General features: G+C 38.1%; 1 protein-coding gene across 5 annotated transcripts in view; it reads left to right on the forward strand.

Moving 5' to 3' along the window:
* erbb4b (erb-b2 receptor tyrosine kinase 4b) overlaps positions 1-24,901 on the forward strand; it is a 180,184-nt gene that overhangs the window by 117,063 nt on the left and 38,220 nt on the right. For 4 of the 5 annotated variants that reach the window (XM_086051417.1, XM_086051416.1, XM_086051414.1 and 1 more), the window contains 10 exons: positions 7,167-7,298; positions 9,617-9,682; positions 12,422-12,540; positions 12,706-12,847; positions 14,533-14,646; positions 14,819-14,945; positions 15,149-15,222; positions 18,550-18,640; positions 19,059-19,258; positions 21,499-21,631. In XM_086051417.1, coding sequence (XP_085907543.1) covers positions 7,167-7,298; positions 9,617-9,682; positions 12,422-12,540; positions 12,706-12,847; positions 14,533-14,646; positions 14,819-14,945; positions 15,149-15,222; positions 18,550-18,640; positions 19,059-19,258; positions 21,499-21,631 — 1,198 coding nt within the window. The remainder of the gene's footprint in view (positions 1-7,166; positions 7,299-9,616; positions 9,683-12,421; positions 12,541-12,705; positions 12,848-14,532; positions 14,647-14,818; positions 14,946-15,148; positions 15,223-18,549; positions 18,641-19,058; positions 19,259-21,498; positions 21,632-24,901) is intronic. The other variant, XM_086051415.1, reaches the window with a different exon arrangement.

Below are 24,901 nucleotides of genomic sequence, written 5' to 3' on the forward strand. Positions count from 1 at the left end.
AACCTAATCAAACATAACTTAACCGCTGCCATGAAATTATCAAGCATAAAAAAGGGAACGGTTGCGCATTACAAGCACTCGCATTTTCAATAATAACCATCAATTTTTTAAATTATAATTATCATACACGCTTTCTTTCAAACTAGTTAAATAACTGCAATAAATGCACTTACCCTTCTCACCCGTCAACCCCGCACTCCCCTTTGGCAGCTTAATAATTGATATAATGTAGATATTTTTATTCCCTCTGAGCCTGAAGACTTTGGTTAGTGGAGCAGATATTGATGGGAGCAGTGGTGGGTAATGGAACATGAAAAGGACTCTTCTGTTCATCTCAAGTTTCCACAGGGATATGAGGGGTGTTACTGCATGCAACACCAAGCATGATAATGATTCATTATCAGAGACCACTATCGGCTTTAAAACTCACCTTTTGTTCTTTATTATGAAAAATAATTGAATTATTAATTGTTTTGTCTTAGTCTGTCAGTGCTCATAAAAAAAATGCACGCCTTGTTCTTTTTTATTGTTATCCTTATTAGTATTGTACACCAGTTTACCCTCATCTATATTAGCAGAGACCATCTAATTTCACAAACTAGCACACAAGTGCAGTGTGACGAAAGTTAGCACAATGATCTGTAGTGTGATAATGTGTCAGTTGGTGTGGAAAAATGAGGCCCTATGACTTGTTGTTGTTGCCTTGATAAACCACATACTAGCAGCCTTGCTGTGTGTTATAAACAGCATACTTGGTATTCTTCACTTTACATTCTTTCATTCATTCACCGTTCTCCAGCCTTGTGTCTTTGACTCCCACTGTTTTATTTAGCTCGTTTCAAAGACTGGCTCATTTTCATTCAAGCATTAGGGTGATCACACATCAGCCCCGATAAACTAAATGGCCCTCAGCCGTTCCATCTGAAGGTCTTTCTTTTTGCTTGCATTTTAATCATTGACTGCTCATTCTTTGATAATATTGTCTGTCCTGTCTTTTTGTCTCCATTTATTTTCTTTTGTTTTTCATCCTTTCTCATAGATTTATCTTATCACAGTGTTTTGTTATAGGCTCCCCTGTCCTCCTCCTTTTCCATAAAACTCAGATTACAAGGGTTTTATCACAATTTAAGCTTAACGAAAGTAAGAAAGGATGCAAATCTACAATACATCCCACAACCATTCTGTCATAATTTAATGATTTTTTTTTTTTGGTCTTCTCATCTTTAAGCGGATGTGCAGCCTTGCTTTGGTTTAATACTATAATCCCTAAATCTCAGCAATTTTTCATAAAGACTCAGAGGAAACAATTGTGTTGGGAGCGATCGGAACTAAATTTAATCACCAGCCAAGGAATGCAATTACTTTTTGGAGACCAGGCATATGCTAGGGGATCAGGGCGATGGTTGATGCCCCCCTGCCATCAACTCTCCCTTGACAATTGATCTGGGGGAAAAAGAAAAATCTCCTTCAGTGTATTACACTGAAAAGGTTCAACTGATTCAATTTATTTTACCAGTGTATGTGCAGTATGCATTATATTTTCTTGCGATTAAACTACACGAGTCTAATCATCTATATGGAATCGGCTGATATTTTGCGACACAGTACATGCGCATTTTGTGATCGGCTGTAATTTCTTAATTCGCTGATGCGATCAATGATGGCATTGATGGGCTCCACGAAATAAGACGTTACAACGTTTCCCACATATATAGTTACGGGTGGCATACCGCCACAAATGAGGCGTAATGGTTGTCTCACCACTGTCACAGCAAACGCCACTCAATGATGGGGAAAGGTTACATATGTCAGAATATTCCGTTTGTACTGTGAAAACCCTGTTAGGGGAAGTGAACCGACCGCAAGCGAGACGATTGATTTCACCCCTACCCACCCGACACACGCATATTTCTGAGAGTGTATCTCCGTTACATACAGCAAACAAGTTATTTAAAAAGACATACTGCTCCATCTTCTGATCGTATCGGTGATCTATGATTGCTTTATTTAAAAATCCCCCCAAATCCTGATCATGTAAAGCTTACTTGAAAATAAAAAGTCATGTTTGATTTATACATTTGTAAATAACATTCATGTAGTAGAAGTGCATTCAGTTTTTCAGTTTGATTTGACATCTGTCCACTTTGTCCTGGAAATTCAGCACCGCAGTAGACTCATATACTGTGCCACAATGTGTGTTCCATTGTTTCTTTGCTTAACATAATATTTTATAGTCCAAGAAACCAGATCTGTTCATCCAGGTAGTGATTTGTCTTATTCTTTCACCTAAGAGACAGCCATTCTTCTCACCTTATGCTTATCCATTTGTTTTTGCTGTTTTAGCCACAATCCTTTCCCATTTTCAAGATGATTTATCTCTTGACCACCAATGATTTATTTGGCAACAATGTCACACATCTTGAGTTGGACTTAAGGGGTTCAGAAATTGTTTTCGGCACAAACAGGTGAGTGCAACTTTGGAACGATTGCACATTAAGGGAAAAAAAATAGATTTCTTTGGGTCAGTGTCCTCAAAAATCGCTATGTTCATGCCACACATTGACACATTTCTGAAAGTGTTTGTCAAAGTAGATCTTAAGCTCTTTATTGTTGTTAAGTTAGGGCAGTTGTTCTTTTCGGGTCAATAGTTAAACACCATTATGTAATTACATTTCAATCGGTACAACCGTTTGGCTGTTGAGAACAGTGTTGAAATTGCATTTAGGCCCATCTGTTGCTATTATGAGGTGAGATAAGGAAATGTTTCGAAACATTCTGAGATGTATGCTGGGCTCTCGAATTTGCAATGAAGAATAGCTGGTGAGTATGGCATCCATTTGCATAAATCTAAGGTTAAATTTCTTCATTCATTTTCTTTAAACGATAAATTTGAAGGGTGTAATTTTTCATTTAAGATCATAATTCTTGCAGTCTCCCATAGGGTTGGGCATTGTTTGGATTGAAAATGAATTGAAAGATTGCAGTTCTAAGTCTGGTTCCTTGTTTCTTTTCTGGATCAAAACGATTCTCGATTTCGATTATTTTAGGTTGCAGGGTAAAAAAAAGAAAGTTTAAATCGGGGATGTCCATACTATGGCCATCCATTTTTAGCAGCCCGCAGCATAAAACCATGGAATTGATCAAATGGTCCCTCAACGCACTTGACGAAATTTTCTCGACAGAAAGTTCAAGTAAAGGTGAACCTGCCTGTCCTGATGGAACTTTACACGATGACCTCCTGGGAGGAGTGGAGCGTAGTTTGGGTAGTGCCCCCATCCCTTTCTCCTTACTTTTATTTGACCTTTTTCTCATCTAAGGAATCGGGGTACCGCGGGTGACATGTCAGTCCTCCCATTCCTTTACTTCCCCCGTTTGGTGTCACTGTCTTTTTATGTTCCTTTGGCGAGTTGAAACTGCTTTAATGTTGACTCTTTCAATATCAGTGAACTCTAATTTTCAACATTCCATGGCATTCAATCATCAAATTTCTCTGGAATGCTAGTAAATAACTATAATTTGATGTCTTAATAAAAATATATATATTCACGCTAACAGTTAATTTGACAATTTACAGACAATTATTATTTTTCATTTATTCATTAAAAATATAATTTCCATTAGAGAGCTAACCATACAGAAAAACAAAATATGAATCTGGTAATGACTAAATGTTAGTTTAGGGAAACCTACTTTGGGTGGTGATCACACAAAACACAAGTCAAAAATATATGATATTACATATTGTACTTAGCCAGCTAAGTCTGCCAAGATATTTAGCTTGTGGAACAACATGCATGATGACTTTGGAAGTTCCACTTTATATAGTTGTATCCCTCCAGATTGTTCACGTAAGCATACACTTCTGCACTTGCATGACACTGAATGGATAGCCCTCAAAGGATGCTTCATGAAAAACTAAGTTGATTTAGAACAATGTCGCAATTGGCTGTGCAGCCGTTATCAAACACTGGAGGGACCTTCCTGCTGAAGCACGGCAACTCAAAAGTTCACACTTAAAAGTCACTTAATGGTGCTGATGCTGACACAAGGCCTCATCGGGACAGCGAGTGTTGCCAACTTGCCATCATCAGCACATGACAGCGCTGTCGACAATAGAAATAGCAGGAGGTCATGCTGAGAAATTGTGTCCCAGGGATAAGACTTGTCAGGACAGTCATCAGATGCCCCAGCTTCAGAGGTGCAAGATTCACACATCCTAACACAGACAGATACTGTCTTTAAGTGGTGCATTTTATATTGTATTTTTCTGGCTTTAATGGAATTATTTGCACCACGAACAAGGATACTAGATTCCGTAAGAGCCATTAAAGAAAATGGATTTTTGGTTTTGAAGAGCAATTCTAACTTTCCCTGCCCACAGTGGCTCGGCTCTTTATGCGATTCAAATCTGTGACCCTGAATCAACAATTGCACCCATAAAGCAAATTGATAATTAAAGTGATGCTTAAGGCAAGTAATGATTAAAATTTTCCTAACCTTGGGTCATCTGCACAGGTACATGCAGGTGCGTGTCTGGTGTGTTAAGTTAACCAAACGTCTTTAATGTGGTCTTTGTTGGAAGCTTTGCTAGTGTGCAAGTTGCATTTGAATAACAACTTCAACTTGCCATTGCAGTTTTTCTGACATTTATTCTCTGTGCCACAGACTGCATCTTCAACACCACAATGTTGCAGATGTAATGGCCCGTCAAAAATGCCATGTTGTATCACTTGATCTTTAACAATAAAATGGCATTTGATGGTACAAAACGAGATCCAGCCCTACCAGTTTCCCCACGAATAAACGTGAATCTATGTTGAACTTAACTGTACTGTACTCCAGGCTGTCACCAGTTATTCAACTGCTCTTTCATTTTCTTCAATTGCTCAAGGTTTATCGGCTTTTGTTGCTCAAAGCACTATCTTGCAATCAGCTGCATCGTTTCTTTTCAAACAGTATTGAAAAACGTCAGCGCTACAGATGCCAAGTCCTCTGATGCTATTTGTTGTGGTAACGACACCTTCAGCAAAACATTTGTGCATCAGGTATATTTCAGGTACCCTAATCGTACCACCTGGTATTTTTTTTACTCAGGGGAAGAAAGGAGACTTTTGTTTGTGGTGTGTTGTTTATTTATCCAAGAGTACATGATGCAGGTAATTGTCATCCTGAGTCCATTCATTGAGAAAATACATAGTACTCTTTTGTGGTCTTACTTTTTTACTGAGTTTCCATTTGAAAGTCATTGGCGGTCTTATTGAGAAACAGAATTTGAGAGCAGAATTAATGGTAGACACATGAGTCTACTTCATATCAGTGAAGGATAATCAGGATAGGGATATTAATTAATGCAGTTGTCTAACACTAGAATAAACCTTCCTGTGTTTCTCCTACGCAAACCTTCAACAATCTTCTCAATACTTAATTTATTCAGTCTCACAAACTCATTAACATGGCTTTTTTCCCCGATCATTGGTTCATTATTTGCCTCCCGTTCTCAATCATATTCATCCCCCCGCTGCAATAATAAAACACACAGAAACACTCACAGCAGCCGCTTACTACCAATATAATTGCTCGCATGCATTTGTTCTGCCTCCCCGAATTTCATATTGTTTTCCTCCAGTAGTCATGCAGTGCGTTATCAATTTATTTTCCTTTTGAAGTCATATTCACAAATGATTACAGCTTTTATTTTTCACAACAAAGACTTGATAATAAACACTTTAGCTACATCAACAAGCCAAGATATTTCTCACAAAAAACAATCATTAATACTGTCAAATTGAACAATTGATTTCCCATGGCCACAAATTGCACTTATATCATGAAAATAAACCCTGACTGAGTTCCACATGTTGATAGTGGTAGGTGATTGTGTCCATTATGTATCTCTCCGTAACAGATGGCATGGGAGACATTGCAATTAAGCTTATTTTATTTTTAGTTAAATTATCTTATAACACTTCAAACAAGGACAACATGGAAGGAGAATACTTTCCACTGTTGGCTACAATTAATAAATTAAACATATTGTCTCTACTAATCACCACCATACTTTTATCTCCACCATAGAATACCTTTGCCGTCTAAAGTACTGAAGCTAAGTAGGCATTTACATTTAAATGCTGCAGTAGCTGAAAATGTAATGTTTTAGATCAGACGCAATTTGATGGAACGTCACAAATGCAGATGCGTTTGAACCACACAGTATTGTGTCAGCATTGTCACTTATGGTTAAACGGGTGTTTAGTTGTGCAAGTGGCTCAAAAGTACTTGCATTGATCCGCTTACAATCAAACAAGGTATGTAGGTGAACACCAAGATGATGTACATGGGTTTTGCTTAACCGCTATTAAATCCTGCTGCCCCGTTTGCCAGCATCACAGTGTGAAAATAATTTGAATTTGAGACCAGAACTCCTCTTAGCCCACAATAATTGCTGCTTCTTTGGTGGAGGGCTGAATTCATTTCTTTCTGTAACTCCCACCACACCTTCAACTTGAAGGCAGGAGAGCTGCTATAATACCTCCTATTATTTATATATATATATATATGTATATATAAACAGTGTTATGCCATAGTGTTTTTCAGGCTCCTTCGCTACAATGCAAGAATCTTCTGTGTCTGTCACATTGCAAGCCTCTGTTGAAAAGAAAATGATTAATAAACAAAAAGTTGGCGCTTCAGCATCATTCATAATTTTGACATCTTTACTATATGCATTCTAAAATGAAAGATGACATCTGTTTTGTGACAGCAATGGCTAAATGTGACACTTATGACTAAAAGCACCATTATAATAAATATTTGACAACAATGTGTAGAAGATTCAACTAAACTGTAGATTGCTTTATGTCATATATTCTTTGAATGAAATCTATCATTGGCTCTCTCCCTGTGCTGGAGGCCTGGAGCCTCCTCCCCAGTTGAAAAGAAAATCTTGAAAAAAAAAATTAAAAAATCTGAAGTCGTGGAGTGTAACAAGAAGCGGGAAATACAGATGTGTTCTTCGAAATAGTCAATCGTATTTTCTGACACTGCTTATTAGTGTCAGAAAGAAATAAAGTATACTTTTATTCAAATTAGATTTCTAATACGTTAGAGAGACATTTGTGGGTACTTATACATATGTAATTGTATTTTTTACTTTGTGGTCTTTCCAGAGATCCTGAGTGGAGGTGTCTATGTCCACCAAAACAATTTCCTGTGCCACGCAGACACCATTCATTGGCAGGACATTGTCAAGAATTCAGGTGTTTATCCTGTGGTTGTGCCCACTAACAGCAGTGCCACATGTAAGTAACAAAATGTTCACAAGGTTGCTAGGCCTGTCCTTGATTGGTGACAGTGACCGCACAAATGTTATTCTGGGTGAATGGACAACAATTCGTAGAGGCATACTCCAGTATCTCGGAAAAAGCTTTCCCAGTTTCTTTCTTGTTTCTTTCTTCTTGTGTGAGACCAGAAAACAACCTTTAGTTTAGTTACAGGTGTTCAAACACCACAGTCATCATTTTTGTCCGCAATAGAGCACCCATGACCACATTCTGTAAATTTGCCAAACATACTGTAAATGAATTGGACTGAACTGAATTGGATTGTATTATTATTATTGTTCTTTTTGTTATTGTTATGATAATTATTGTTATAGTTATTGTTATTATCGTTGTTGTTATTATTGTTATTATTATTATTATTATTATTATTATTATTATTATTATTATTATTTCATCAAGCTTGGCATCTACAGTATATGTCTTACTTCCCTTCCTGGTGTGGAAACCTACTCTGCAATGCAACCTTCGGGGAGTGTTTTAAGATCACTGTAAAATATGATGGTAGAAGTGGGACATGTTTATTGTGAGTCATTAAGAATTTATTAGATGAGAGAGAGCAAATCTTGAGCTTTAAATGAAATCTGGTCCGATTTGACTTCATAGGCCAACAGACTCCAAGGGGAACTATAATAGAGATATGAGTGAAGTGAAGGTTCTCCATACTTGAGGCTTTGAGGCAGCAACTCATAGCCTGCTGTCATTTAGATTTTTTTTTTTTTTTTTATGCAGCTTTTAATGCAGTCGACCTCTTCTCAAGATCTGTCAACACACTAGAGGGAGTCAGGCCGAAGGACGAGAGGGGGGGGAAGCAACAGGCTTGAGAAATGAACAAAGCAAAACAATGTTGGGCATGGGACCCATTGATACCCTTTTAAATTGCATTTTAGATATCAAGTCATGGATGGCAGATAATTTCCTACAGCTCAATCAGGACAAGACTGAGGTTTTAGTTATCGGTCCCGAAGGTCAGCGAGAGAAGCTTTTACCAAAACTACACATTTTTAATCCCTCACACTGTGTGAAGAACCTTGGCGTCATTTTTGACTCTGAGCTCAGTTTTATTCCTCATATTAAAAATGTAACCAAGATTGGTTTTTATCACCTTAAGAATATCGCCAGAGTCCGCCCGTTTCTCTCTCAGGCTAACACGGAAGTGCTGATGCATGCCTTTATTTCCTGTCGTTTAGATTACTGTAATGCCCTGCTCTCTGGCCTCCCGAAAAAGAGCATTTCACCACTGCAACTACTGCAGAATTCAGCCGCTCGGGTGCTGACGAGAACCAGAGGGCGGGAGCACATTACGCCAGTTTTGAAATTGCTGCATTGGCTCCCTGTGTGTTTCAGGATTGATTTTAAAGTACTTTTATTAGTTTATAAATGTGTTAATGGTCTTGGGCCATCTTATTTATCTGATTTGCTTTTATCATACCAGCCCTCGCGGATCCTGAGGTCCTCTGGCGCCGGCCTTTTATTTATTCCAAGGGTGAGGACCAAAATGCATGGCGAGGCTGCATTCAGCCGTTTTGGTCCTCACCTTTGGAATAGCCTGCCAGAGGATGTCAGGTCTGCAGAGACTGTTGATATTTTTAAGAGGAAGCTCAAGACACACCTTTTTAGTTTGGCTTTCAACAACTTTTAAATAATTTATCTTTTCTTTTGATTGAAGATAATTCTATGTTTTGCGTTGAATGTTTTAAAGCACTTTGAGTTGCATTTTTATGTATGAAAAGTGCTATATAAATAAAATGTGATTGATTGATTGATTGATTCATTAAGTGAAAGAGAACCACAGTGAGGTGCTAGATTAGAGAGGGTAGCTGGAGAATGAATGAGATAAAGTGTGCAATGGAGAGGGGCACATATGAGGAAAAAGAGGAGGGTGGAAAATGGAGACTAATGTTGGGGAATAGAGTAAGTCTCTGCGCTAATAGCTCTCATCTGGAGAGGCTGATGGACAGAGGACAGCACTCCTGCACTTACACAGGCTCACGTCCCCCTCACTCAATTACCAGACAGTCAATTAAGCTCTCCAAAACCCCCCAGAACAACACTGACTAAAATTTTAAAGATATGATGTGATTGGTGCCTTTATCTCAGCCGGATTTGTAGAATTTAATGCTGATTTTTCTTAAGAAACCATCAAATATCTTGTCATATATTGACAAAGGTGATCATGATATTTATAATCGTAACAGCGTGTATAAGATTTGATCATAATTATTGCTGGCCAATATTGAATGATTTATTTATTTATTTAATTTTTTTTTTTTTTGCAGGTCAGAAGTGTCATCGGTCATGTAATGGTCGTTGCTGGGGGCCCAAAGAAGACCAATGTCAAAGCTGTGAGTAGTTCAATTGGATCACAAGCGTCTGCATTCTCTCTCATGAGCAAGTCAATACTCGCATGAATTGTATTATGCTGAAAGTTTCACAACTGTTGTCACTTAAAAACAACCCCTGATGTTTTGAAAGTTACAACAGACAATTGTACACGTCAATAGAATGGAACAATGAAAATCAGTTGGCCACTTAACCATTCTGCATTGTTGAGGTGCAAATACAGGTACACATTTATCAAAAAGACACACTTATTTGCTGAAGTTTTAAGTACATTATTTGATATTTTGCACTCTTGATAATGATTTGGGAAAAAAAAACATGACCACATTCATTTCTTCTGGGTCTTCTTTAATTAATTTAGGGGAAGGCAGTTTAGTTGCCATTTTCTTCCCTGGTTTTCCTGCGCTGATCTGCAATTTCTTGCATGTGTGCAATATTGATTTGTCACCATTTTCAGTTGCGTAAGAGCAGCCCTGCTCTCTGTGCCTCTTTTATGCCGAGCGTTTGGTCACATTTGCTCGATCACAGACATTCCGGACTCGGGTTTGCTGACATAACGCTTACTGATTCTTTAATCAATAGCTTATTCAGATAGCATTATGCGCACTCTCACCCCCCAAAAATTGAGATTATCATGGAGTGTAACCACAAGCCTGCCTGCTGTCATCTCTTCTTATCGCTGTATTCTATTAACATCCCATCCCATCAGTCACTTTCTCTGTGAATGCAGCTTTATGGGCACAAAACTGCATGTTATTATCTGTTATGTGTGATTACCAGTTTGTAATAACTAGGACTCTTTTTTTTTTCCTCCTGTTTTATGTTCTAACTACTCCTGTTTGATTGCACTTTCCTTTCCATCCATGTTTTCATCTGTATTCCATCTCTCCTCCACTCTGCTCAGACCATCTAATCCCCGGCTTCCAACGTGGGTATATCTCAATGTAGTTGTCCTGTGGTCATGATCCCATTAAGATAATGAGGAATGAACTTGGCGATCACTGTTAGCAACATGTTACAGATGGGCCACGGATAAGCACTGGGGGTCGTTCGTCTCGTTTGCCATTATCTTGCTTTCTATCTCACACTGTTGAATTCAACCAGACGCGCATGTGATGATTCATCCTTGATTGCCTTTCTTTCGTTCGCAACCTTTTTATACTGGTTTGGTTAACTGCCCGAAATGATAAGTAAAAACCTTGTATGAGGGAAAGTGCTTCAAAGATGAGCTTTGTGGCCTTTTCAGGGATCATTTTAGATGTATCTCGCAATCAGCAACAAACTGAATCTTTGTAATTTTGTTTATTTTTTATTCTGTCATAGAACCAAAACGGACCCGTTGAAGGCAGCATTGTGCTACATGGCATACTAGCTTCCGGAAAAATATGAAAAAAAAAAAGTATAAGTAGAACAAAATAAATGGAAGAAGTTAGTATAACTTTTAGCCTATATGGTGCTCTTGTCATTTTCATTATGATGGGCATGGGCAGCAGATTATTCAAACTCTCCACCCTACCAGTTGCTTCTCCTTCTGTGTGTGGCAACAGCACAAAAAAAACTTATACCACATATTATATTATTTTATGTGAAAGACTGCTTTCTCTTTCTTTTCTCATTATAAAAGAAAAGGTTAAAGGTTATTTTTTTCCTCTTTTATCCAGGTCATTTGGTTGACAAGCACCATAAAATAAAATTAGCCATTTTTTTAATAACACACGACATAAAATGCTACTGATAGTTCTTTAGACATATGAAAGTGCATTTTTGTGTCATGTTGGCTTGTATCCATGATAGTGATGGCGTTTCATCACTGTGTGGAACTGTGTGAAAGCAGTGTATATTATCACACATGGATAAAAAATACCCACAGCACCCCAACAGCAATACATTCTGATGTTGCAAATGATCACATTTTAAATTCATGTGCAACGATGACTCGTGACAATTTTATCAAGCAGTGTGTTAAAGACGTTGCTGCTACATGAGTAAACGCTGTTCTCACAGTTCCTAGTGAAATGTTTTGGGTTCCAGTGAAACAAAACTGTGTTTTTGTTACAATTTCTTCTGTAAATATAATGTCTTTAATCATTCTCAGTGTGAGTTAACTGTGTGCTTTTGCTGATACATTAACGCTGTGACTGACTGTACGCACTGTATAATTGGCTGACTGATAGTCTTGTAAGGAAAGGTAGCACAGCCACAATGAAAGAAGGTCAATATTGTAATAATATCTGCATGTCAGTGGAAGTTACATCAAATTAAAATCATGTCATGTACAGTTTGATATGTGAAATATGAACACTTTGGACCCAATTTAGACATTTTCACTTCGAGATGTACTCCCGTTTATTGTCCGACATTGGCTCGTGTTGAGTTATTTTGAGGTGAATTTGCAATGTTAAACAAGCTGCAAAGTGTGATTTCATTAGTCTGAGTGAAAATAAATCATACATTATTTATAAAAATGCAAGGAGTGTACTGGCTTTGTGTAGGATACACTATCTCTGTATTTGTGATCAAATAAAGGGACTTCTTACCAAAAACGTACGGCATTTGATGATAGTTTGTGTTTCTCTTTCACTGGCAGGCAGCACAATTCACTTGCAATAAGAGCTTGCAATTATCGTTCAGAAGTGACTGAGTACACGTGAAGCCACTGTGATGTTCTGCCCTCAGCGTGCTGTTTTAAAGATTTCCGTGTAACTATTATGTTGTTCTTTATGTAATTTCTATATCCACAGTAACTAAGACGGTGTGTGCAGTGCAGTGTGATGGCCGCTGTTTTGGTCCCTATGTGAGTGACTGCTGCCATCGTGAGTGTGCAGGTGGCTGCTTTGGTCCGAAGGACACCGACTGCTTTGTAAGTACACATACACACAAAATCACAGTTGCACATTCAGACAGATTACAGCTATTAACTATTGAAGGTAGTTACTCTATTAATTAGACACAAAACATAACTTTGGCTCTAATGTTCAGTTTTTTGTTACCAAGCAGACCATGTATGTTTTGTCAATCTGTACAGGCATGCACAAACTTCAACGACAGTGGGGCGTGTGTAACGCAGTGTCCACAGCCTTTTTTGTACAACCCCACCACCTTCCAGGTGGAACACAACCCTAGGGCAAAATACACTTACGGAGCCTTCTGTGTCAAGAAGTGTCCACGTAAGTCTGAACACTGGACAGTGTTAATGACCATGTATTGCTCAGTTGTTTTGGTTTTCACATCTACAAAAAGGACTGGGACTAATATTGTTGATATCCATGTATTTGCAGGCTAAATTATTTTTTGATACTATCATGCGTAAGGGGGAGTCAATGTTAAAACTGCTAGCAAGATTTGAATGTAGCCTCACTTCACTAATCACCCTTTCCTAAATGTCTCTTACTAAAGTCGAGCACCTAACATGTACAAGGACAGTTCTCAAAGTGTGTAGTCATAATAAATAACCACAGGAACACATATCCAGCTTCACCAAAATAGCAGCGCTAGCATAAGCTAGGAGTACAACTATAAACTAGCTGACGTTACTGTTGAGCAGATGTATTGTTAACTTTACTTTTGAATCCTCTGAGGTCCCTGGGGTCCTTTCACTCTGCTTCTCTTTGCTCGGAATCAGAAACTCATTATTCTTGCTTAAAGGGAAAATAATGTTGCAGCAGGAGCACATAGAGTAGGTACGTGACAACTGACTCGTTTCCGCCATTACTCGTGTGGCCGTTTTCATGTGATCACGTCACGCAGCTCTGTTGGCGCTCCTCTCAGAATAATGCGCTCTGGCTGGCTGACCAATATTTAACATTTTTCACATCATTTTCACTTGCTGCTTTGATATGGGCCTTTTCAGCTTTTTGACAGTTATGTTTTACACCAACAGATGTATTATTGGCACTTTTAACGTGCTTTTCTGAGGTCAGGAGATTTTTCCACGTAAATATGTGATGCCAAACTCAACCGATGCCTTAAACTTCAAACCTAAAGAATTTGAAATCACATTGATTCAAGGAAGAACAGACCTAGCTACCAGTAGACACACAAAATCTGAGAGGGTTGTTAAAGATTAAGGGGCACAGGTCAATTTTGAAAATCAAATATAAGAACAAACACAAAGCAAATGAGAGTCTCTGTGTTAATGTATAGAACAATTATGAATTGAAAAGGTTTGAATCACTCGCAGTGTTCAAAACGAGGTTATAAGTAAATTATATAAGGCAGGTGTAAACATAAGAAACTGTAGAAACTTCTGGATGTTTGCTCAAGTGTAATAAAATTATATGTACCGTATAAAAAGTATAATAGGGGTATAAGGGCTAAATGACTTTAATTGGCACCTGCCGTGCAATATATGCACACACCTCTGAAAACAGAAGAGGAAATGGAACGAACTGTATCACATATTTCAATAAAAAAAAATTTGTTTAAAAAGTGCCGGACAAGTATTAAAACATTTTTTGCAACATAATGTTGTTTGAGAAATGGTGGTCCAGAAGATTGCCGCTTGAAAGGAAGAAATGGACTATTACCGTAGCACTGTGAGAGTCATTGATCCATTATTGGTGAATCACTTCTGAGAGCTTTCTTTTTTAACTTTGGTCAAAGAATACATACATACTGTATGAGTTAGGTTTTGGTTAAGAACAATTTATGGCTCTCTTCCTTTTCAAAACACAACACTACAATTCATGTACAGTTCTGTAGAAATCTAGTGTTCTACCACTGTGAGTCAGAAAGTAGAAAGTGAATTTTTACCTTTTTTGGTGATTGCCTTCACAGAGTGCAAAATTACCCACCTGTATAACAAACAGCCACAATCTGTAGTTGACATTTACAGCAAAATGTTTTTTTTCAGATAACTTTGTGGTGGACCAGAGCTCCTGTGTGCGGGCGTGTCCCAGCAACACGATGGAGGTGGAGGAGAACCGCATCAAGATGTGCATTCCTTGTACTGACATCTGCCCAAAAGGTGAATGTTCTGAAATGTTCTGGTTGCCAAAAAAAAAAAAAAACAGGATAATTTTTAAAAGGTTTTGTGTAACATTTTGTTCCCCAAAAACGCGTAATGATAACACTTTCTTGGCATGACATTTCTCTGCTTGACTAAATGAGTGCTTTTTGCTGTTTTACATGTATTGCAGCATGTGATGGCATTGGAACTGCCAGCCTACAGACGGCTCAGACAGTGGACTCCAGCAACATCGACAAGTTTGTAAATTGCACCAAAATAAATGGCAATTTGGTTTTTCTCATCACTGGGATTAAAGGGTGAGACATAATTGTAGCTTCTTTTCAAGACAATGGTATATTTACACATACTCATGATTAGTATCAAAGAATGTTTACACTGACACAGTATTTCTTACTTTTGTATACATTGCCCTTCCGTTCATTTCAGTGCATAGTAAGTTAAATAATAATAACAACAACGGTGTTCATGTCACGTTATTTTGTCACATTGTCATTCACAGGGATGTCTATCATGACATTGAAGCTTTGGACCCAGAAAAACTTAATGTGTTCCGCACTGTTAGGGAAATTACGGGTAAGTTTTGTTCGTACACCATATACACAAGAAATTAACAACATTGATAATTGACAGAATCATTTTATTTCATTTTCTTTAATGGATAATTTACCAGCTTTTGGAAGCTCTTTAACTGTTTTATTGCTAAAGTATAATTATTATTGGTATCCACAGATCGAAAAAAAAAGATCAAGTAGAGTGATAAATAGGACATACCAAAATACCACTTACAATATAGGCTATTATAGATAAAACAACAAGTGTGTCTTAGTCGTTCACGTATCACGACATGCATACATGTATCAAGCGTGAATTTGAACGGAATAGTACAAATTCATAGATGATTGTTCCTAAATATTCCTGAGATGAAGCAAGTACTAATCCTGCTACCATCCTTTTTGTGGTGCATATGTAGTGTGTTTTGCTTTGAGTTTTTTGGTTACGTCTATTTGCCATTCTCCCACTGGAGACGGTCCACACTGAGGACAGACACGGGAGCATAAGTTGAATATCAGATGAGTCTTTCAATGTCCTCTGTATCTGCTGCGTTTCCCTTGAGTGGGTCCACAACCTTCAGTTTCACATCTCCGGTTTTCCCTCCATACACCATGAAGAAATCATGTGGCGTGCATCATTAATCCTTCAGCAACTCCTACCGCTCCTTCCTCTGAGTGGTGAACAGTCATTGCTTTCTGACAGTAGAGAGGAAAATATAATATTAGCCATAATAAACTCATCCATTTAGAAAGTGACAAGTAGTAAAGCCCTTTCCTCAATGGATACATGTTTTACTACTAACATTAAATCAGGTATGTGGCTATGCCACGTTATGTTGAAATAAAGCCTAAAAATAGAGAATGACCTTTACAGTGGGGAAAACTAAACAGCATTCGTTTTTAATTAATATTCTGTTATTAATAATGACTTGATTATTCTTGCATGTCTTCTTTGTAAGATAGAAATGACTTTGTTTACTGTGTTTGTGTACCCATCATGAGTATGTTAAGCTAATAACATAACTGCCCAGGTCATTTTTGAACATTTTCAGAAACCAAGAAAAAAAAAAGTCCAATTGCCTTATTTCCACCTCTGCAGTTTACCATGACCTGGATGACTGAGGATCTATAGCTACATACATAAAGAAAAAAAAAACACAGCAAGCACATTGGTCATATTTTTGTGATATATTAAGCGTAAATTAAAGATCACTTAGGCAATTATGCTACTAGGCTAACGATGAAAAGTGAACAAAAATGTGACTTTCCAAGTGTAATCCCAAATGAAATTCCACCATATTGTCACCCTCTTAAAATAATCGTTTAAGTCATTTGTTTCTGTTTTTTCAGAAAACACTTCAAACTGAACCACATTCTGATGATCTTATATGTATCAATAATTCCATTTCAGGCGTAAAATTGAATAATATGTTTAACTACCGATGCAGCCGATTTTACCAAAGGTGGCCAGCATTCTGAGGAAAATGCATTTTGTCAAAATATGACTTAGGCCATTATTTTAAGAGGCTGATGATATTCAAAATGAGAGAAAAAAAACTCTTTTTTTTTTTTTTTTTTTATGATTGGGTGGTGAAACCAAACAGGATTTAGTAAGAGAGAGTGTGTCTGCTCAGCTTGTCATCTCCCTGAGCTGTCACCACTACAAGACATCTGACGGAGGCAGCCAACCCGCCTCTGTGACCCCGCGGTCACAAGTGCTTTTCCTTCTGCTTTTAAATGAGCTCATCCTACACATAGCACACTTTTTATTTTATTTTTTGCCTCCTTTATTGTCTCTTCAAAACATTTGTTGTTGAGTGGGCAATCAAATCAAAATGATGTGTCTTATGCTTCAGTTTCTCATTATTGTGGCCCGTGCTATAATTACCACAACTTGAACCCTCTTAGCCATTGCTTGTGAGCACTGGCCCTTTCTTCCTAAGTGTCTACATGCTGTAATTTGCTTTATACATGAATGTGCTCTCAGCAGAATGTGGCGAAGTGATGATCTATTCAATTATCTTGGATAAAAAATGAGGCGGTAAGACAGCACCGTATCCGCCCCCACCAAAAGCTTCTGCTTTCAAATTTGCGGTCAAAAGGGGAGGAACGGTGCGCAGTAATTCTTGTTCCTTGGGAATTTCGCCTGAAGCATGTCACAGATATTTTGATGTCTCTTTCAGTCATGTTTGAATGTATTTTATTTTGAAACATAGTAGTAAGAGCACTACTATAAAAACTTATGAAAATGTTATGTAATCTTATTTCAAGACACTTATGTTCTAAAGTGTCTTTCCTCAAGAACAGTTCTAACATTATGTCGGCACTTGGAATTTTATTTTTATTTTATTTTTTCATTTTAGACATCTGTTTGGTAATCACTTTTTGACACTTCATGAGGATTTGGGTTATACTCAGCTCACATTAACTTCGCCTCAGCCCCGTCGTGTGTATCCTCACATGTACTATGTACCTGACTTTTGTCTTTTTCTCATTTCTTCAACAAACACACTTAATATGCCTCAGACTCCACTCCGATGCTGCAGCTCTGCAGGGATTGGTGTAAACAAAACAATGTCCACAAACTGATAAAGATGCTGTTGAAGGTTATTGCCCTCTTGTCTACAAAAAGGCTCCCTATTTACCTCATCTCGTTTTACCTCTCAGCAACCTCCCTCCCTTCCTGAGTAAACATTATGCATCCTGCAGGAGAAAAATGTGCAGTTTAATATAATGGAGTCTGATTGTTCATTGATTAGAGAAAGCAGCACACTGGCCATGCATCACACCCACAATGATTTCCTTGCGTCCTATGATGCAAGTGTTTGTCGTTAAGGAAACATAACCAAAGTGTTGTTTTAATCTCCAAGAAACGCAAATGTTTTCTTCCTTCCATTCCAATTCATTCCACCTCCCATCCATTATTCCACCTGATATTACTTTCTTACTCCCCCATCCACTTATTTTGTTTGTCTTCTGATATTGGCTAGAGGATCGTACCTCCTACTGGTCTCTACTGAATATTTCATGTTTTTCAATCCATTATTGAAAATCTTAAATGAGCCACATCCACCCTCTCGCTCTTCGTCTTTTTAAATGATTCAACGACTGAAGTGCGGATCGCTTAAAGGAAATGCAAAAATGTTGATATGTGAGACTTGATGAGACACACACAGCTGGCATCCGACTCTAGCCTAGGGCAGTGTGGTTACTATATCCTGGAATGCTGCTACTCCTAGAGGGATGCCAACACACACACACACACACACCAGCACATTATTTTCTGTTCTGTCATTGGCGGTGACTCATTATAACCTGCGTGTCTGTTTGCGTTTGTGTCCCAATTTAGGCTTTCTTAGCATCCAGTCTTGGCCTGACAACGTAACAGACTTGAGTGTTTTCAGCAACTTGGTAACGATTGGGGGAAGATCTCTGTACAGGTATACATGATTTGGTTCTTATTTGCTAGCTCTGTGAAATGTTTCGTATGGTTCGAAGCAGTCCAAACACTGGCAGAAGCACTTTTCTGTGATGATATTTCAGAAACTGATGGTCTTTTAACAGAAATGATTGAAGATATTTACTTACTCATTAATTCTCCACTCATTTCTTTTCTCTTAAGGTGCTCTAACAATTTTCCGTGACATTTAGATTAAAACTTAAACTTAATGGATGTTTTGTGTTATCACGAGTGTGCAAATGCTTATTTTGTCAAATTCAAACAAAAAAGAAGTGATGAAAGACAAATATCAAAGTATTTTTATTCCATTCCTTTTATATGTGATTCTTCTTAAGCCTCTTCTTTTTTTTTTTTTTTTTTTGTTTCCTTTCTTCCATCCTCCTACTCTTCCCTCTCAGCGGAATCTCCCTTCTGGTGTTAAAGCAGCATGGCATCTTATCACTTCAACTTCAGTCACTCCATGAGATCAGTGCGGGCAACGTGCACATTGTAGAGAATAGCCAGCTGTGCTACTACAACACAGTCAACTGGACCCGATTGTTCCGTGCTGCCAACCAGAAAGCTTTGACCCGCAACAACAGAGACCCACAGACGTGCTGTAAGTTCACAACAAAACCATGAAAAATCACCTAGCAATCAAAGCATGCTACTTAGGTTTGGAACAGGTCCGTGACACAGTTTAAGTAGAATACTCAGTTTGAATTTGTCTTTCTCCAATTGTCTTGATGATTTTTTTTTCTGGCTTATGTCATGCTGTGAAAGCGTCAATGATAATTTTTCAAAGGTTACAGTTCGAAAGAGTTCGTTACCAGACTTTATGTCATTAATTATTGTTATACAAACCCTCCACGGTATCTCACAAAAGCTATCCGATTCATTCGATTGCCGTTTGATTTCATTTTTCTGTGACTTTTTGAATGTTAACATTTTTTATGTGACTGCGCACCTTTGGAACATCAACCACCAGTGTATACATAATTGTTTTCTAATATACAAATAAGGATGTAACAATTCACTCAAGCCCCGATTCGGTTCGGTATTCAATTTTCCGATTTCGATTAGATTTAAAAAAAAACAAAAACAAACGTTTTTTAACAAAATGAATCACTCATTTTATAATCAAAAAATGTTTTTCATTTAACATCTGCCTTTTTTTATTTTAACGTCATCATTTTGTCCTTGTTACAAACAAACATTTTTCAACTTTACAAAAAACATGAAAATAAACTACTTTTGAATTAAATCGACGATTTAAATCCACGTTTGATAGAGCGTTACATCCCTAAATAACAAAATATGTACGTTTTCTACATATTTATCACCAAAAGGGTTTTATCTAATACATATTTTTCTTGCAACAAATTAAGAAACAAAAAGTAATGTGTATTTCCAGTTAGCCACATTTATTACAATAAGTAATTAGCCAAATGAAAATTCCGTTAGTTCCACTTAAAGTGGGAGTTTGCAGTTTTCAAACTGCTAGAAAGATTTGAATGTAGCCTGTTGGCAATATTTCACAATTTCCCGTTCTTTCGTCACCTCTCGAGTGTTATCGTGCTAACCAGAAAGTACTCTGTCAGCTTGAGACCCATCAGCTTCTGTTTACCAGCCACATCAAAAAAGAAAGTTGAAATGTTTTGATCCTCTAGAGCATGTTAAAAAAATAAATCTTACCCCTTCTTTGAGTATTTCATTGTTAGCGCATCCAACAGAGGTCTCTTGCAAGACAAAGATGGAGCCTTCATCCTCATTTTGTTCACTTTTAAACATTTATCTTTTTTGTGTGCAAGGAAGGATTTTAAAAGTTTATGTTTGTTACGGTAGTAAAGAGACACAACGGAGACAAAAGGAATTTGAACTCATGCCACAAGGTGAAACGTGCAAAGCATTATGTAGCTTCTTTAGGAAACAGAGTCATGCATAGCCTACAGATTTTTTTCGAGGCATTTTCTTTCAATTACTAATCTCATCCCAGATGCACTCAATGCTGCTTTTATTGGAGCTTTTCGTGCTTTTCCAAACATTCAACAATGCATTTTTTGTGTGCAAGCACCACTTTAATCTGTTTGGCAGATGTGTATTCTTGCAAGCAGATGCCAATATATCTTAATGGTATCCAATATAAAAGGCCTTATTTTCAGGAAGGCTGTGCGTGTGTGTTCCGGATTTAAATGCTGTTGAGCAACTTACTTACTTAAAGCTGTCAGGAGCAGAAGTTGGAAGATTCTCTTCTGATTTTCTATTCAAACAAACTGACTGTGCAGCATCTGAAAGAACATCCTGGGTCCCTCTAGCACTCTGTCATTGTTGACTCAGCGGTTTCATAAAGTAGCAGCATATATCTCCACTCTTATTAACCACACAGTACTATGTTTCCACTCTCACATATAAAAGGATGAAGAATGTACTGTGACACACAGAAAATAGGACATAATTTGATGTGTCAAAATCGATTGAATGAGATCATGGCAAAGGACTGTTGACGTTTAAAATCATCTAGACCAATAGGTATTTCTTGTCTTCTTGTATTACTAAACAAACCATAGTTGTAGGAAATAAAATAAATGGATCCCTGTTCCATTTTTTTTCCAGTACATTTAGTGCAATTACAGCTGACATTTTCAATAAAATCCATGCCATGAATTGTAGACTTTCACACATGAAATTGTATTTTTGTCATCTGATAATCCTGACTTTGTATCTCTCTTTTCAGAAATCCATCCACTTTCTGCACTGGTGGTTTAATTAAAGTGTATCCACTCTACAAGTGTGATACAAATTCACATTTGTATTGATTACAATGTACCAAGTTATGCATTGATTTTGTGTCTTGAGCAGCTAAGGAGCATATGGTGTGCGACCCGTTATGTTCCGACTCTGGATGTTGGGGACCTGGCCCAGACCAATGTCTCTCATGCAGGGACTTCAGTAGGGGACAAAGTTGTGTGGAACACTGCAACCTGTATGAAGGGTCAGTCATGCCTGGCAATGTACATTGATTACGTAACAGGAATACCTTATAGGCTTGACGAAACTTGACATTAGCGCTGAACAATTGTTTACTTTTGCCATACTATCGCGAGATGATGAAATTACATTTTCAAAGTATGATGTATGGAATGAAAGGTCAGATGAGCGCAACAAAAATACAGAGTTGATCATCCAGAAGCATCATACGCTAACTCACGTTATGGCATACAGCCAGGCTAAGCAAAGCAAAATAACAGAATCACGTATGTCACAGACTTGCGCGGTAAAGACGGTTTGTGCTGAAATTTCGGAATAAGTATTTTCATGCACGCCGTTCGGATTATCAATCGACATATACCACCTCTCTCGTTCGAAATAAAATCGGAATGGGTTTGAGTCGGTCAGAATATTCTGAACGCGGTGTGTACGTGAAGCATTTTTATTCCGATCGGGCTTTTATTCCGAATAAATGTGTCCATGTAAACGTAGCCATTGTTAAATATCGCACTGTTTCTGCAAAAACATCAAGGGATAATAATAAACTATAAAACCATATTAAAAACACAAGTTACCAGACCTGTTTATATCTTTCATGAAACAGACTTTTGGCATAACCTGTCAGTCATAAGTAAAGTTTGATTTAAACACACCACCGGGCTCTTTGTCGTAGCTTTTAAGTCCAGCAATATTGTTCGGCCACTCAGGATAGTAATTAATAGTTAATAACTCTGAGGGTTCAAAGGAACAATTTAAAGTGTAAAGGTAAGTCCCTTTGAAGAGCAACCCTGAAGAGTGTCATTAGGGGGTCTCTTGACTTTGAACATTTAGCTTGATGTTCTCCACCTCACACCCGACAAAGCTTGTCCCCCTGGTGAGTTCCACTAATAAGCCCCAAAATAATTCAACTTAATAACTGACTGTTAGAAGGAGCAATTTAAAGTGCCAACTTACTGCTGGATGCACTCATGGGGAGGAGGTAGGGGACCAGGAGGAGGACCCAAGATGTGGATAGGGCGGGGGGGCTAGGCGTGTCACTGCGTGTCACAGTCACTGCTTGCGCACGGGGCCACGCCGTGCCTACCTGTCCAAAAGCTCATCTGCGCCGTCACTGCACCTTTACCCCACAAACCTCCCCATGTTGTTGCTTTAGTATATTATGGCAGTACAGTCTTGGGATCCACCTGTGCAAGCTATCTTAATTCCCCCCTGACCCTTAATTCTTCAAGCAATTCAAATCTTAGCAAGGTTTTTTGGGACAGAAAGCCCAACTGAATATTTTGTTGTATACATGCTTCCTGCAGGCACAATGGCTTGGTGTCCCAATACTGTTGTCTGTTGATGTATAGCCTGTAGCATATTGCATTGATCTACATCATTGTGTTGCTTTTTGTCAGAGAGTAACACACACCGCACAGCGAGCGATGCAGCCGAATGCAACTAATGTGGACCAATGCGAAAAATTACAGTGGCAGCATTACGTTAGTACCGTTTCGAAGACTCGGACAGCACAGTTTTGTATGCGTAATCCCTGCTATGCTAACATAGTAGTAAATTCATGATTGCAGTAAATCTTTTTTTATGAAAAATCACTTTCAGGCCATAAATATCAAATAATAAAAGTCACACACAAAATACTTTGCCTTTATGCTACTCCTCGTAAGTCGATGGCCCCCTTTATTTCTATTACTCACCTAATTTTTCTTTAAAGTGGAAGTCAACCAAAAGAAAGTATTTGCAATAATATGTTCTATGCACCTTCACTGGTCTAAACATGGAATTCTGATTAGTTGGTGGAATATGAGTTAAGTAGCAAAATCCACCCATTTTTAGCCATCTAATGGGGCGGCCATTTTGTCACTTTCTGTCGACTGAAAATGACATCACAGTTGGTTGGGGCTCAGGTAAGGACCAATTACTGTACAGCTCACCTGTTTTCTGAATCTGAGCAATGATTGGTTGTTATCTGAGCCCTGAGCAGAGATGGGAAATTCAGTTCCCTGAAGTAAAAACCCTGCCACAGTTTGGCTTTATCCACAGGAGCTTCTACTCAAGTTTAGCTGCCAGTTGAGTAAAACCCTGCCACAGTTTGGCTTTATCCACAGGAGCTTCTACTCAAGTTTAGCTGCCAGTTGAGTAGAAGCACCTGTGGCTAAAGCTAAAATGTGGCAGGGTTTTACTTCCTGGACCTGGATTTCCCATCTCCTGCTCTGACCAACTGTGATGCCGTTTTCAGTTGACAGCAAGTGGCAAAATGCCCGTCCCCTGAGATGGACAAAAACGGGTGGATATTACTGCTTAACTCATATTCCACAAACACAATATTAATCAGGATGCAGTGTTTCGACTAGTGGGCCCGCATAAAACATTCCTGTTAAGAAAATCTGGGGGTTAACTTCTCTTTAATACCGTTTTGTATTGTTTTTTTCTTTTCCCAGCCGCATGTTCAGGCAAGCATGAACATTTTATTTAACAAACCTCAACTTGTATTGACTGCATCAAAGCAAATTTGAAACGTAATTCACATTAGCTGCTGTTTTTGTGTGTGCAGATTGTTTAAATTGTGATCAACGAGTAATTCATTCAACACCCTTGAAGTCCAGAGCAACCCAGTGTTGTGCCCTTTTATTATTTCACCCAGCTCACACACAGACAAAGGCCAATCTCTCCTGGCTCCTACAAGACTTTGCAAAGCATTATAAATACTAATTTCATTTAGATCCCACTGGAACATTTTATCTATTGCAGAGACTGAACACGGTTTCCCCTTCCGTGACCCAAAAATCGGTCTCCATATTCTGTGGATAGAAAGGCAAACCGGCAAATCAGTTGCACTGGGGTCATATTTAATGACTTGTCTGCTCTAATTTTTAAAAAGGGTGTTCTGAATTGAATTTGAAAAGGGTTGCGCCCTTTGCCGATACTGCGCTTACTGTGACGCTATTAGTACAAGCTGATTAACTAGCTGCAGTGTGGATTGCTCATTATCAAAGTAGCATGATGTCAAATTCAAATCCATGGTATCAAAATGAAGTGGAATCTCCAAAATTGACCACAATCTTTTCAGTGGCACTTTCGCACTGAATTGGAGTCTCGGTTCCTTGTAATTTTTTTTTCTTTCTTTTCCACCACTTGTACTTTTGTGTGGTGGAATCAAAAAAAGGATTTACAAAAGGCTTTAGAAAAAGCAATCTAAATTTGATGTAATGTATAATGATGGTCAAAGTAACGTTCAATGCATACATTTTCCAGATTTAGAAATATACAACTTTGT

Source organism: Filicampus tigris, chromosome 14 (genome assembly GCF_054856515.1).
Source record: "Filicampus tigris isolate MCC_2025a chromosome 14, RoL_Ftig_1.0, whole genome shotgun sequence".
Lineage (NCBI taxonomy): Eukaryota > Metazoa > Chordata > Actinopteri > Syngnathiformes > Syngnathidae > Filicampus > Filicampus tigris.